The 15421-nt window shown below is 59.2% G+C and overlaps 1 protein-coding gene across 6 annotated transcripts in view; it reads left to right on the top strand.

The window, feature by feature from the left end:
* The window catches only part of NFATC1 (nuclear factor of activated T cells 1), a 91035-nt gene extending 77040 nt beyond the window's left edge, over nucleotides 1-13995 (top strand). For all 6 annotated transcript variants that reach the window (XM_032470663.1, XM_032470665.1, XM_032470666.1 and 3 more), the window contains one exon: nucleotides 12236-13995. In XM_032470663.1, coding sequence (XP_032326554.1) covers nucleotides 12236-12285 — 50 coding nt within the window. In that variant the 3' untranslated portion in view covers nucleotides 12286-13995. The remainder of the gene's footprint in view (nucleotides 1-12235) is intronic.
* Nucleotides 13996-15421: the final 1426 nt, after the last annotated feature.

Genomic DNA, 15421 nt, shown 5'->3' with positions numbered 1-15421 from the left:
CCACAGTGGCCGTTGCCAGCAAGCTGTCAACTACCGCATATCCCTCAGATTTAAGAACCCAAACTTTAAAACAAATGAAACTCTTGTTGCCACTGTAATAAAAATCAGAATGGAACCGGGCTGCTCAGCAGACGCAAACTTCAATTATTTTTGTGGATTTAAGATTGTTTTTTGGGATTCCCAGCCTCCCAGCACAGCAGACGTGCTCCCTCGGGCAGCCGGCTGGAGAGAGAGGCGCTGGCCGGCGGACGGGCGAGGTGGCAGCCGCCGGGCTGAGCTGGGTCCGCCACCTGAGTGTTTGCTCTGGCGTCAGCAGGGGCGTCTGCGGCCGCCCTTGGAAAAGCTCATAGTGCGGGAGGCGGGGGGTGGGGTGCAGGCGCTTTTTAGTGCATTTTAACTTAAGAAAAGTGTGCGAATGATGTTTGTCGAGGTCTGCTGTTACTTGGTGTTTAGCCAGAGGAGGAAGCACCGAGAGCAGGTCCAGTTGTCTCTCGGACCTTGGTCCGCACGGGCTGGGAAACGCCCCCTCCCCACTGCCCCAGCCCCCAGCAGGCCTCATCACCACGCCACCGGCCCTGGCACTCTTTTTACAGTCTCTTCACTTGCTGAGATGGAAACGGTGGTTTCCACTGGATTAAATGCCAGCTTTCCATCCCACGTGCAGCTTCCTGCTGTGATGGTGTGGAATCCAGGGGTAGCAGGGAAAGGTGGGGGTGGAAACTGGGTGATGGATGCTGGGTCCCTCAGGTGAGTTGTGACCTGGGCACCCGAGCTGCGTCTCCCCAGAGCCTGCCCTTCCCTCGCTGGCGGCTTCCTCTTCTGCCCCGCTTCCTGTTTCTACTTTCAAGGCCAGGCTGGCTGCGGGGCTCACGACCTCTGGCTCTGAAATGTGCTGTGTCCACCGGCCACCACCGAGGGGCCGAGCTCACTGACTGCCACCTGCAAAGTCCCTGGAGCAGGTGCTGGGGTCACCCGACCGCCTGTGGTGGGGCGGGCACTGACGTGGCTCCTGCCTGCCCCGAGGGACACAGGACACAGCGAGGGGAGCTGGGCCTGCTGGGGTGTGAGCCTCGTTCAGCGGACGGCGTCCAGCACTTACCAGGTGGTGGGAAGATGAGACCCCCCCCCCAGTGACTTTCCTTCTCAGGGCCCTTCCTTGTCCCTGCTGGTTAGCGGAACACTGGATTTAGACACGCTCACACGCACCCCAGCGGCTGTGGCCCTGCCCCCCCCACCCAGGGGAGGGAATTTTTTTAAGCCGTCTGATCACTGCTTCTATCCATGCTGTCTGCTGGACCGGGGCCTGCTGAACTCACAGCGCTTTGCCGGCGTGTGTCATGCTCTGGTGCAGGGAGCTTGTGGGCCAGGTGCGCAGTGATCGGGGGCAGGTGCAGGGCTCTGGCCCCGCTCCTGACCTGAGGGCCCCGTCCCTGCATCAGGGGCATCAGGCCTGGTGACGGGAACCGGCCACCAGCTTATCCCTAAGCCCCGCCCACCCCCCCCCCCGGGAAGCGCCCACACGGCCCGAGCCAGAGGTGACTGCGCGTGGCCCCACGTTAAGTCTTGCTGGGCTTCAGTCCGAATGAACGGTGACTGGGAACAAATACCCTGAACAGCTTGCTTTTCACTTACTGGCTGTTTTGGGGACACATTTCAAGGCTTCTTCAGAAGTCAAATTTAGATACACAAGTGGAATGAACGCTAAGTTTCCAAATGGACAGCTCAGCCCCACGGGAAGGAAGAGGTTCAACAGACAAGACGACTTGCAGACGACTAGCCAGAGCTTCACCATGGGTGCTCGGGGGCTTGTGCGGTCCCCGCATCTCACGGAAACTCTGGGAAGGGGTTGATTCGACCTTCAAAGGAGGACGTAAACCAGGCAGTACTTGCAGGACTGTCAAGACGCGTGGGCAGACCAGCCCGGAGCCCTGGCCCCGGGGAACTAGAGCGAGGTGGGAGAGGGCAGCGCACAGCTGAACGGCGTTCCCAGCTTCAGCAGCAGTCCAGGTGGCACCGCGGCACCCAGGGAGGCTCCTGACCAGGGAATTCCGGAGGCCGGGGGTGTGGTGCTCCTGCCTCTGAACTTGAGGGCTTTCGAGGTCCTTTCAGGATGTCTCGGAGGAATAAAGACAGGGAGCCAAGCCTTGGAAGCTGTCTTTCCTGTGTCCCGGCCGGCATCTCTGGTGCAGGCGAGAGGTGCGGTGTTAGACGGCGCGAGGCCCCTGCTGGGGCACACTTCCAGCACCAGGCTCTACTTCTGTTGAGTTCCGGACCCTCCATCAATGGAGCTTCCTCCGGAAACCAGCTTGTAAGACACTTCCCCCAGGGACGTGCCCTGGCCCCACTGTGGTCCCCGGCTCAGGGCCCCGGCGTCCTTTCCGCGTGCGAGAACACGCAGGTGACTGATCCGGCCTGTCTCTCGGGGACTGTTGGAGACGGCTGTTGCGTGGCTAGTGGTTTCTGGGACTGGTGGTTCATTTTGGTAATCACCAGAGGCACGCCGTTATTGTATAAAGTCAATTAGACTGCGCACAGACTCCGGCCCTGTTGATTTGATTTAGAGCTAGCGAAAGCTCCAGTAATGTGCAATTACAGGGAACTTAATGGGCCTTTGTACTGAAGGCCACGTCCAAGGCACCTAATATACTTTGATGAATTGCTCATTATGTGCAGTGTTGGAATAACTTCTATAAAGATTAATAATTGGATAATCAATACAAAAATTCAACCCTGGTTTTTTTCCTGCCGTGGGGTCGATGTGTCCCAGGGGTTCTGGGGCCCGTCGCGTTTGCCCGACTTCTCTGACTGCTGCCTGTTGTTTTCGAAATTGGGGGTTTTGAGAGTAACTTACCAGCTTGGTGTGTTGCGCACTTTTTTCCTCGTGCCGCCTGTGACTTTTCTGTTCAGAACTTTACGGAATGAACAGGTTCTGCTGTTGGTTCTTGTCGTCGACACTCAGAGGTGGTTTTGCCCTCAAGTGGGGAGGGAGCAGACAACACCCTTGAAGGACCTGTGGACACGCACGAGGCACCAGGTGGCCTGTCCTCAGGGGCCAGGAGAAGGGCTGGGACGGAGCTGGAGGGGGGTGGAGGAGGGGCTGAGGAGAGGGGCCGCCCCGGGGGCGTGTGGGCTCTTCAGACCCTGCGTGCCCCGGGCCTCCACCCTGGAGACACGGGCTCTGCTGAGGGATGGGTTGCATCAGTGGGCTGAGGCTAGTGGCGTTGGAGCAGGGGGAGGGGCTCGGCTGTGTCCGGACCCATGTGCGGATTCAGGACCTGACTGAGGGGGAGACGAGGCAGAGGTGGCCGGGCGGCTGAGTGCAGAGCCCGGGCGGAGGTCTGAGCCCTGCTGTCCTGGGACAGCTGTGACTGCCTCCGTCAGGCACACAGGACGGTGTGGAGAGACGCAGCCCGCTGGACACAGCCCCAGCCGAGGCGGGAGGGGGGCCAGGTGCCCGACAGCCTGCTGCAAGTGCGGGGGCGCAGGGAGGGTGCACGGCCACCTGGGTTCTGCAGCTACAGTTTGGACCCCTGTTGAAGGTGGACTGGAGGCACCGCACTGTGAAACAGGCCGAGGTGCTCTCCTGCAGTGACCCTGTGCCACCACGCCAGGCTCACCCCACCAGCCACACCTGGCCCCTTCCTAGTGAATCCTGCCGAGAACCACACCCAACACAAACCAGAACAAACACCCGCACGCCACGCACCCCAACACCCACAGGTTACGCCTGTGCTCTCAACAGCCCACCACGGGGACACGGCTTCGGGAGGGAGCAGGGTCTACAAGCCCGGCGGCCGGGGTGTTGCAGTGACGCCCAGAGAGAGGCCAGGCCCCGGCTCCTTTCTGATCCACTTGGACCCTCTCGGGCCCCAGACTCGGAGCGGGAATGTTCAGCCTCATGATCCCCCTCCATTGCCCTGCAGAGAAGGAACAGCCCCTTGGTTGGTGTCTCGGGACCTGGGGAAGGACCCGTGTCCCAAGGCAGAGGGGCAGGAAGGCCAGCCTGCAGACCCACACGCCTCCTTGTCCAGGTCCATGTACTGTATTTTATTTTTTAATTAAAGGAGGCTTTGAGGCTTTTTAATTTTTCCCGTTCCGTTAATCGTTTGACTAGGAATTTCATAACTGGGGAGAATGTGTTTTCTAACGGTACAGAGCGAGCCCTGGAAATGCTTGGTGGTGGTTTAATGATCCCAGCGAGGAAGCGGAATGCGCTTGGCGCAGATAAAATAATAGCCCAGGAATATGGGAGGCATACGCCCCGCGACACATCGGTGGGAGCACGTGGACTGGCCGCGGCCCCTCCCAGGCACGCGGCTGGCCCGTTCCCCACGGACGCTGGAGTTTCCACACAGGGGTTTGCATTATTGGGAGTGTTCAGGCTAAATAAGGAAGCAGCCACCGAGGTAGGACAATTATTCCGTTTTAATGGCTGGCAGTCCCACGTAACAATGGTGCCCGTCAGTGCAGCCCCACACCCAGCTGGGAGGGTCATGTTTTATTAAAACCGTGACTTGTTGTCATGCAGGCCCTCCACTGTCCCACTCTCTCCTTCCCAAAATAGCAGGCCCCGTGGCAGTGCCTTATTATGATTAAAAAGATAAAAATAAGTGAAGGCTGAAATAGGTCCAGGACACCTGAGGTAACACAAGAACTTACTTTTTAATGAAACTGGAGAAACTGTTTTACTTTCCACTGCTTCACAAAGCAGCTCTAAAAAAAATCAGAAAAGTAAAAACGGGTTTTAGTGATGTTGCAACTCTGCATTTTCAGAATTACAGTGGCTGCGATGCACTCGTGGCTGAACGGCCCGTTCTCAGCCCAGAGCTTCACAGCGGCAGCACGCCCACATGGGAGGTGCTGGGGGCTGCAGGTGGACCAGGGAGGCCACGCTGGACAGAGCCCACCGCCCCTGGGGGACCGCTGACCGGTGCCCACCTGGCAGGAGGAAGTACGGACGGTAGATGTTCTAAGAGGTCAGCTCCTCTCACGACACTGAAGCGCCCACGTGAGAGCCGCCACCTCACTCCTCCTCTGCCTGCACGGGGCGGGGAGGACACTCCCCTCCCCCTCTGTCTTGGTCTCTGAGGTGTGGCTTCAATCGTGGCTCCACTCACATCTGCTGACACCTCAAGTGAGCACCGCGTGAGTCTGAGTGTCCGGCAGAAAAGGTGGGCGCTGCGTGTTCATCAAAACCTGCCCCCGCCCCGGGAAGGTCCCCACAGTGACAGCCTTTGTCTTCGCAGGGTTTGCAGCTGCCATCCACGGGCTTCCTTATCCGGGAGTCAGTGGGTTTGCAGGGGTAGCCAGCGCAGCCTGGAGACGCCTTAGCAGTCAGTTCTTCAAGAATAGGCTTGGCCTCAGACCTTCTGGTGCTGCTTCTGTCCCTAAATTACTGCCCTCCAAGCTGACAACACTAACTTTAGCCAAAGGTGTATTTTCTGGGAAAGTTAGTTGTAGGAACGGGAAAGAATGTCCTTCCTGTTCTGTTTTGCTCTTCAAAAAGCTATTTTGGCCTCCCTTAAAAATAAAGACGTTCCTGACAACTTGTCCTGCGTAAGAATATGCGTCTTCCCGTCCCTCAGAGAGGCGCGGGGTAGCCGGCGCAGCAGCTTTTGTGCCGTGTGCTTGTGGACGAGCAGCGTGTAACTTGATCCTGAGCTGCGACGTGGGGTGCCGCGCAGGAGCCGGGCGGGGACGCGGTTCCGCCTGGACCCTGGGGGAGCCGTCAGGGCCTTCTGTGCTTCTGCTGCTGTTTAAGGGACAATGACGGCTTTAAAGAGCTGTTCTCGTCATGAAAAAGCAGCATCGAAGCACGCTGTAAACCAGAAACGGAAAAGGTGACAGTGTCCCTGCTGGGCTGCCTGGCTTGCTAAGTAGCAGTAGACAAGCTTGGTTGTTTTTTAAAAACTCGTAGTACAGTTGGGTTCCTTACTGGAACTAACGTAACCATTGAGAAAGAAGAAGATGCTTCAAAGGGTGTTGTGTGCACTTTATGTAACTGAGTGTGTGGTTTGTGTGATTAAGCTACATGCTGAGCGGTATCAACAAATGTGGTTTTTTAAATGGGCATGAAAGTCGTGTCTGCAGAACGTGGTGCTCATCTGAGTTGAGCCAGCTTTTCCCAAAGCAAGGGTTAAGCAGCGAGGCTGGGCTAGCGCTGCTGGGCCAGGGTTCTTCTTCTCTAAGCCGAGGTCCCGGCCTGAGACACGGGGATGGTGTCTGCGGAGACCACCTGGAAGGTTCTCGCTCCTGCCTCTCCTGGCCCTTCCTCCCCAGCCGGCTCGCAGGCCCCATGACTCCGATGGGGTCCCGACCAGGGACGGGGGCAGAGCCTGCCACACTCTCCCGCTTCCCCCGTTGTTTGTCCGACCGTCACCCACGAGAGATCAGCAACGTTGTCGATTCTCTGAGACAGAAGCGGAAAGACACAGCTGATGTGTGTGCATCAGCTTGAGAAGCCTGCACAGGTCCTGGTTCTGATCTGGTTCTGATGACACAGGGATGCCCACGTTGTCAGAAAGACAGGAAATCAAAAGAGCTGAGGTGGCCCTGTCCCGCGTCCCGTTTGTGCTTTGTGAGGGAGCCCAGAGTTGCGTTCACTGCAGGCCGGGGTGACTCCCGCGCCCACAGGAGACTGCAAGTCCGCCGGAAAGTGCCAGAGCTCTCCTCGCCCCTCTGCAGATGCGGGACAGCACGCCAGCTCGGAGGACGTTAGCAGGAGGAGGTGGAGAGGCCGGCAGCGTCGCTGGGGCAGGGAGGGGGCTCTGGTGGAGGCTTCCGTTCCCCTGCTGTGTGAGGACTGCACGTCTCCTGCCCTCTCTGGTCCGGTCCAAAGTGAGAGTAGTAGCCCCTCCCAGAGGGCTGGGCAGGATGCTGAGATCCACGCCTCGTCTCCCCAGCACACGCAGCTGCGCGGGAGGAGTTTGTCTCTGCGTTAGAGGTGCCTGGGAGTCCTGGCCACCGCAGGACGGGACCTGAGTCAGTCCTCCCGAGTGAGACCCGCAGCCCAGCGGGCACGGGGCATCACCGCGAGGACGACCCAGCTGCCTCTGTTGGCACTTGGTCCAGCGGCTCCTCCCCCAGATGGCGTGTTCGGGGCGAGGACCCTGCGTCAGGCATCCTAAGGGGAGGTTTCTCACACGTCTCTGAGCGGTGGTTAGAGTGGTGCGGCGTGGACGTGGGGGGGTTCAGTCCGAGACGGAGGGAGGCTCGTAGGACGCTCGGCGCCGAGACTGCTCGCAGCCCAGAGGTGGCCTTGCCGGCCGGCGCTGCCCTGGAAAGCAGGCTCCACCTGGCTGTGCTCTGTGGCTGTCACCCCTCAGGGGCGCTTTCCTCCAGGTTCATATTTCAGCTCTGACCCCTATCGTCCTGTACTTCCTGGGGCCTCGGGGACGGGCGATGTCAGGACCCTGGGTTTTCCTTCATAGTCATTCTTTCCTCTCGCAGCTTAAAGTGACTGCGTTATCACTGCGAAAAAGGCCCTATTTAAAGTCAGACACAGAAGCCACACTATCACCTTCACCTAGAGTAGGAAGCGGGGCAGCTGGTGATAAGGTCCTGGGACTGATAAGGCCGTGACACTGGCAGGAGACACCGCCTCCGGGCAGGGTGGGTGGGGCGTGTGGGCAGCTGCCACACGGAGGTCACGCTGAGTAAGAGCTCTCCAGGTCCGTCAGGCCTGGAGCAGACGCTCGGAGCCTCCGGGGACTTCCCGTGGGGAACAGGGCAGATCAGCAGGCCCTACTCCTGGGGCTTCAGGGCGACGTTTCTGGGACAGCGGCCGGAGGCCCCTCCAGGGTGGGCACCGCCCTGTGGGCTCTGGACTCGTGTCCCGCGTGTTGGAGCCGAGGCCGTGCTGGGGCTGGCAGCGCGCCATCCTCCCCACGCGGTAGAAACGGTGACGATGTGGACCGTGGGCTCTTTGCTCGCCTGTATCATCTCCTCCCTTTAAATTTTTTTTCCTAAAGCACATAAAAGCTGGTATAGGAAAAATGACAGAAAGAAAAGTTTTGGTTTTGATTTGTTTTTAACTCAAACAGAATGCCGTGTTTGTATGTGTGTTGGCGGGTGGTTTGCTGTACACAGTAAAGGAGAGGAGTGGCTGCCACAGCCTCCCCTGCCACAGGGACCCCGTGTCCTGCGTGGCCATGCAGGCCAGGACGGTGAGGGTGGACCCCTGCGTCCATCCCCCTTGGCGCCGGCCTTTCCTGACTTTCCTAGTAAGCGTCAAGGAAGAGCTGTTGCCGCCCGCCCTGCAGGTCGGCACAGGGAGCAGTCTGCAGGTCTGGGGGCGTGCAGGTGGCAGGGCTGGCCCCGCAGGTCACCCAGTCCGGGCCCGGCCTCCTCGCTGGCTGCCCCGGGGCACTGGCTGAGTCCCGTGGTCTGTCCGTCCACAGGATCCGTGGTCAGGCCGCCTGTGGTACTTCCTCACGTGAGAGTAACACGTGCCAGTTGCCGTGAGGCCGTGTGAGAGGTGGGCACGTCAGTTCCTTCAGTCCTTAAAATTTGATTTGAGATCCTAAGTTGCGTCTGGAAGCCAAGAATTCAGACATGGGAGGACCGTTGCTTAAAGGCTGGCCCGTGACGGGGGGAAGCACGTTAAACCTATTCAGACTCCCGCAGCTCCTTTCAGGCCTGCCCTGTCCTCAGCACGGCCACACGGCTCCGCGTGGAGCCTGAGGCGTGAGCTGGGGCGTCTCCCGCAGCGCGAGGCTCTGAGGTCGGCTTTCTCCGAGCGCTGGGCAGACGAAGAAAGTCACAGTGTGAAACAGCGCTTTTACTTAACAAACAGCGCTTCGCCTTGCTGTTTGGCGCCGGCTCGCCTGTGAGCTGCGCAGGGTCTTTACGTGGTGTCCGGAAGGACGCTGGCCCTGCGCTCTGACATGATGCGAGCACAGGCGGGAACTGTGCCTGCACCTGTACGTGTTAGCTTCTGTGCTTTACAGAGTACTTCCTTTTCGCTCAATTCCAGATGTAAATGTAGAGGTGGATCTGTGTGTGTTTTGGGGGGGGGGGCACAGATCCCAGACTGAAACAGCAATTCTAACTGCCACATGAGTTTTAGGGAAAAAACAAGTTTCCACCTTAGGAGCGTTTTAGAGAAAAATTAAATATAAGGGAAAAACCCTTCTTGTTAAGTTAAATTGTGGTGTAACAGCTCCCCACATCCTGTTGTGGGGATGTCTGACGCTCAGCAAAGCGAAGGTTCCTCTTTCAGGTCTCTGACGATCCCGGGGGGGTCACATGTTACCTGCAGTTCAAAATACTCCTGTAAAGAAAAACCTCTGTGTCGGTGGAAAAGCTGAATAAGGAGGTGGAAATTATCAGCGGAGAGAAGACACTGTGGGAAACCGTAGGTGGTGTCGGCACAACCATATCAGAGAGGAGCCACCCCCGAAGTAACCGCACGGAGCCCGGGGGCACCGGGGCCTGATATGGACCCGAAACCGTGACCTCACGGAGGGGAGATAGGAAGTCGTGGCCGGGAGGGGAGCGGGGCCTCGGGACCCTGTGCTCTTGTTCTCAGCCGCCCGCGGGGACCACCTGACCCTGGTCAGCCCTCCCCAGATGTCTCCTTTCCTCACCCATCTGAGTGGGAACCAGCATGGCGTCCGTCCCCCAGGGCTCCTGCCAGACTGTGTCTGTGCAGAAGAGGGCAGCCCTGGGCGCCCACCCTCGGCTGTGTGGGCGGTGGTGTGGGGCCTCCCCCGCCTTCACTCTCTGTCCACTCTGCCTGCCCTGCTCAGTCCCCTGGGGCACTCGGGGGAGATCCAGGACATTTGTGCATGTGTGGTGATTCTTGAGTGTGTTCCTAAGATGAATGAAACAGAGACCCCAACCTGACGGGGCCAGGCGCGGACCACGTGGGACTGGAGGGCCCAGCACCTCCAGCCCCAGGTTATCAGGGAGGCAGGGCCCGTCCTCGGCAGAGACCACCAGCCCTCAGTGATGGGCCGGGGGGTCTCGCTCCCGGGGGATCCTGACGGCCCCCGACGGGACAGATGCTGGGCCGGGCACCACCCACAGAGGAGCCTTGTCACGGCCTCCTGTCTGCGCCTGGACGGCTCCCACCACGCTGAGCGATTGCCCCACGCGCACCAGCGCGGGTGCCCCCTCCAGGGCCCAGGTGCCCCCGTGGGCCGCGAGGGGAAGCCCACAGCCACTGCTGCTTCTGCTTTTCTCTCATCAAACAGAAGTTCTTTTTCCTGTGGTCTGTTCGACCCTGAGTAACAAGCAGCTCACAGCTCCCTTGCTTACTGCCTTATGACCCTCAGGCCCCCCTCCCAGTCCCCAGTATTATGACCCTTGGGCGCCCCTCAGACATTCTTCAACTGCCCATTGCTGACTTTCCAGAATCAGATTTTGGGTCTGGGACTTCTGTTGTCCTGAAAATGGGCTGAGAAGGCCATCCCAGGCGCGCGGTGTGGGGTGCGGTATGACTGAAAGCGGGACCTCTCCTTCAGGTGGGACCCCATCCAGGAAATCTCCCCCCACCCTGGAACGAGGCAGCCTCCCGGCCCCATCTCCACCCTCCCAGCAGCACCCAGCGCCCAGTGGGAGGGACACTGACTGCGTGCGGCCCCAGACCTTTTATTTAACCTGAAAACTGGTTAGGAGGACCCGCTGGGCCCGCCTAGGGTTGTTTTAGGACAGAATGCGAGGGTGGCCGTGAGAGCGATTTGTGAAGTGTCTGGTGCTGTGTGAATAAACTGTGATGCCCTCCGGGGTGCTGGCGTCATCGCCTTGTCTTGGGGGCACTCGGCACATACGCTCCGTACCTTTCTGGTTTGTTCCCCTCACTCTGCCTGGTTCAGAGACGTCCTGCCTGCAGGTGTGCCTTTTCCCCCGCACAGACAAAACCCCGAAGAGGCTCGGGCCTTGCCCCTGTCCTTCGTCAGGATGTGCTTTCATGGCCACATCAGCGAACCTGGGACCCGCGTCTCTTCAAAAACAAGTGAGATGGAGGAAGCGGAGGGAGCCGCGGTCTCTGGTTCCCCTCTGCACTCGGTGTGAACAGGACGAGGGAGAGCATGGCTGATGCCTTGACGAGCGTGCAGAGAACCGGCTGTGGCCTCGGGATGCGCGGCCTCCTCCGCAGCCAGGACACAGTGGCCGCAAAGCCAGCCCTCTGGGCCTTCCCGCGTGAAGCCAAGGCCCCTGGGAGGACGTGCGGGGTCTGTCAGGCCCACTGTGTCCTCACGCCCACCTCAGGTCTTCTGGGTTTGCTCTGAGAGGGGCTGGTCACGCTGGCGCCCCTCCCCGCAGCGGGTGGCCAGTGGCACTGTCCCCTGGGACCGTGCCAGCAGCCCCACGGGAAGGGTGGGGGTCTGGGCTCCACGTGCGGGGTCTGGCTGTGACCTGAGCCAGCAAGCCAGTTATCAGTTCCCATGACACAAGTCCCCCATTCCCCGCCGCACTTTGTTATTGTTATTCTTAAAAACAGCTGGGGGGTGTTGAAAGGGAATTTGGGGGTGGGACGCACTGCCACTGATTGTCCAGGAAGCCGCCCTGGAGGGCAGGGGCCTCTACAGAAACACCCGGGCTTTATCTGCGCGGAGGGAAGCCCGGCAGTTCCGTGACGTGAGTGCATCCCCACCTCGGGGTTCTGCTGGGAGGGTGAGCGGCGGTGACAGCCTCCCCGGCGACATTTGCCCGATCAGGTGGGGTGGAGGCGGGATGTTGTGCAGTCCACTCCTGACGGCCTCTGCCAGCTTCGCTCATTTCCTCCCCGGCTGCCAAAAATCACATGCCGGTACCGACCTGGACACGGGAACAGAAGTGAAGGAAGAGCCCCAAGCTGGGGGGGAGTCGGCCCTTCTCTCCGTCCTCTGACAGCAGGGCCAGGGAGAGGGCGGTCACGAGCCTAGGCTTCCACTGCGGGGGGCGGGGGCGCCTGCTGCTTTTGCAAACCTGTGGAACCTGGAAAAGACACTCCTGGCTCCTGGATCAGCACTGCTTTGGCATCGAAGCTCCAGGCCGGTCGGCGCCTGACTGTGTCTCTGGCCAGAGCAGTGTCTCTGCGTCACGGTCACCAGGTCCGGGGCAGCTGCGTCCTGCCGGCTCAGGACACTTCGGGGGCCCAGGTGGGAAGCTGAAGGACTGCTGGGTCCTCTGGGGGGTCACTTCTCCACAGGTTGAACGTAACTGACTGATGGAATTTCTGGTGATTTACGTTAACGTCTATGCAGAGTGTGGTTTCTCTAAGGCTTTCTCTGTCTTTGTTTTCTTGCAGTAAATGAAATAATACGAAACGACCTCTCCAGCACGAACATCCACTCCTAGGTGGCGACGTCGGACTCTGAGAAGCCGCGGGATGCCGCCTTGACAGTGACAACTGCGTAAACAAACTGAACTCACACCTGGTGCCACTCAGAACTCCCACCTTCGTGAAGGTTTCAGCATTTGTACAAAGAAGGAGCTCGAGGGAGGAAGGAACGACCACTCCACCTCCTGAAGGAAAGTCATCTCAAGGAGGAAGTGAAAGTGTGTGGGTGGGTGGGGGGGAGTGCAGGAGACAGACCGAGTGCGGCTCCCCACGACCTGGCGGCCGACCCCAAGCCGTACCCTTCGGGCACCCCTGGAGCTCATACCGGAAGTGCCTTATTCACCCAGACCACAGCATTGGGGCATCGTAGGGCTGAGCGCTGAACTTGCTACCAGGAGGGCGTGTGTAGGAGCGAGCCTGTAAAGACGCCTCGTCACGGGGCTTCATCCCTGTGTACGCTGAGAGGGCTGGGTGCTGTGGGAAAACCCAACACGCGTCTCCTACTTTTTTCGGCTTTCCTGGGCTGGACGTGTTCGGTGCGTCTCAGAGCTCTTCCAGTGTGTCATCTCAGTGCTTTCAGGACATCGTCCCCTCCATGTTACTCAAACCGTAGGGCTGTTCGTTGCAGCATGCTAGGACTTTGTGCTTAATCTGGCTTTGAACATAGCACCCAGGAGTGGAATAGCACAAGATAGGTTGCTGGGCAGAAAAAGAGACCTGTCCCAGGACAGAGCTGGCACCTGCACGTGTGCACATGTTTAGGTGAATGTTTGTGTGTGAGCAGCAGCAGAGGTGGTGACGCTCAGGCTGCGCCCGGCACGGACATCCGTGTCAGCAGTAGCCAGTGTCCCGTCTGGAAGATGCACCAGGGCTCCACACCTGGCTTCCCAGCCATTTCCGCGGGGCGTCACCCCCGACAGGTCTGCATTTTATCTCCTCGAGCAGGTGACCGAGCACTTTAGAAGCCAGGAGACCTGTGTTCACAACATCGGCTGTTACCAAATGGCAAAATTGGAAAGTAACTGTAAATAGCGTTACAGAAGGAGTGTAATATATTTGTTCAGCTGTAAGATGATTATTTCACAGAAGCCTTATAACTGCTTCTTGTAAGAAAACAATTACCAAAAACAGCGTTTGAATATGCGGTGACTGTGGTGTGTTTCCAGCTTAGTTGCTTTTAACAGGTAGGTTAGCGTAAGCTTTACTCTGCCTTTTGTCCAGTTAACAGCTTATCACACATTATCGCCAGCAGTGACCTGCTGTTTCACGTAACCAAAAAGCATGGTTTAGTTAAAACGGTTCAGCTAACAACTGTGCCTTAGGAACTCACGCCCCCTCGTGGGACACAGCTGAATCGCACCCGGGGGGCGGCCGGGACGCATCCAGCCCAAGATGGGCGCTCGCCCACAGGAAGAACCACTCTCACGGCGTTCTTCTGCACGGTGACGTCTTGCTTTGTTTGAAGCCACAGAAAGACACAAACATCTGAAAGCCATGCCTGTAACATTTACTCAGGACTGTGAATCGCTGAAGATCTGTGGCTTCGTGTCTGTAACAGAGTCCTGCCCCTGCCGCCCACGACCCCGGCCCACCCTGCGTGTGGCCGCGTGAGACCTGCATGGAACACTTCTCGGTAGACTGCCTCTGGAGAGGACGTGTCTGACGCCGTGCCGGCTGTCTCTGTAGCTAGAGAGTAGATCCAATAAAGCGCTGTGTTCTGCCGGACAGTCGTGGTCTGAGGCTGATTCAGTCCGTGTGTGGGGAGTTCCTCTTTGTTCCCCGGTGTGTTTCCTGCTTTGGGTCCTGCACCTCCGCCGCCTGTAAGAGGCTTTCCGTCGTGAGGCTGTCGCCTTGCCAGGGCAGCCGCTTTCTTCCTTGAACGCTGGAAGACCGGCCCTGGCAGGATGGCGGTCGCTGGGGCCCCAGGTGCTCCCAGCAGCCCCTCAGAACCGTGCGCCCAGCACGTGGAGCTTGTGCTGCTGCCACAGGTTCCTGCCGGGCAGGCCTCCCACACTCCACGCAGCCCATCCTCCGCTGCGCTCCCAGGAGGTGGGCCTGCGAGGCCTCCTGGCTCCACCCAACCCCCCACCCCACCCCCAGCCACTCACCTCCTTCCAGCCTGGGTGGGAGAACGTTACCGGGGTGCTCAGAAGTCCAGCGTCACAGCTGGAGCTTCTCCAGTCACTACTGTCTGAGCTGTGGGGGCACTGTTTTGCTTTCTGGACTTTTAATATGCAAGGATTCCTGCGTCTTTGGCTAGGTTTACAGATGGAGCTAAAATACTAGAAAAATCTCATCGACGCAAGTAGCAAGCATCCTTCCACCGGTTTCTGTGCTGACGTGTTGGCAGGAGGCCCCACACGGGCCACGGAGCTTCGGGAACCGGGGAGACGGGGGTCTGGCAGTGGCTGTGGAGAAGACGGGGCCCGCCGGCCGTCAGCATGAGTTTTTGATCCCTTTTGTGCTGGTTTTGAGAAATAAGGAAAACACCAGCTTATTTCTAGCAAGCAGGGAAGTGTTTTGCCCTCAGGTGTGCAGACCCGAACTGAGACCACATCCTTCTGGGGAGCCGAGGGCCGCCGACCGCCCTCGACCCCCACCCAAGGCATCCTCGGGGGCCCCGGGGGACACACAGCCCAGAGCCGTCTACACTGGCCGAGCCGGGCGGCCACGGGGGGCCCGTCATGACTCACTCCTACCCCTGCCGGTGCCCGTGGTTCCAGCCCTTCCCCGGTGACCAAGGGCAGGCTAAGCACAAGCCTGAAGGGCGTGTCCTGATCTGAGCGGTCGGGTCCCCAGCGGGCTGGGTGACTTTCCGCAGCACCCGGCGTGTGCGGGCCCCACTCTGGCTTCAGGGAGGGACCCCTGTGACCAGCTGCCCTGCCGACCCCACGACACCCCGGTGCAGGACCCCAGCCAACCACGTCGCGAGGAGGCGTCTCTGTGCCGCCTAGTTACACACTTCCTCAGAAACACGCTCCGGTCGCAGGAAGTCAGCCGCACTGAGCTGCCGTGTTTGGGGGGAGAGACTGAAGGAGGGACGACGGGAGGGGGTTGAAGCTGAGAAAACAGATGGGAGGGACGTCTTGGCTCCGTTTAAGTTGAGGTGGAATTCACGTGTGAGGGAATGAACCACGTTCAAGTGCACGATCC

The sequence above is a fragment of the Camelus ferus genome, chromosome 30 (assembly GCF_009834535.1).
Source record: "Camelus ferus isolate YT-003-E chromosome 30, BCGSAC_Cfer_1.0, whole genome shotgun sequence".
In the NCBI taxonomy this organism is placed as follows: Eukaryota; Metazoa; Chordata; class Mammalia; order Artiodactyla; family Camelidae; genus Camelus; species Camelus ferus.
Note: the sequence above shows the minus strand (reverse complement) of the source record. Positions and strands in the feature narration are given on the sequence as shown.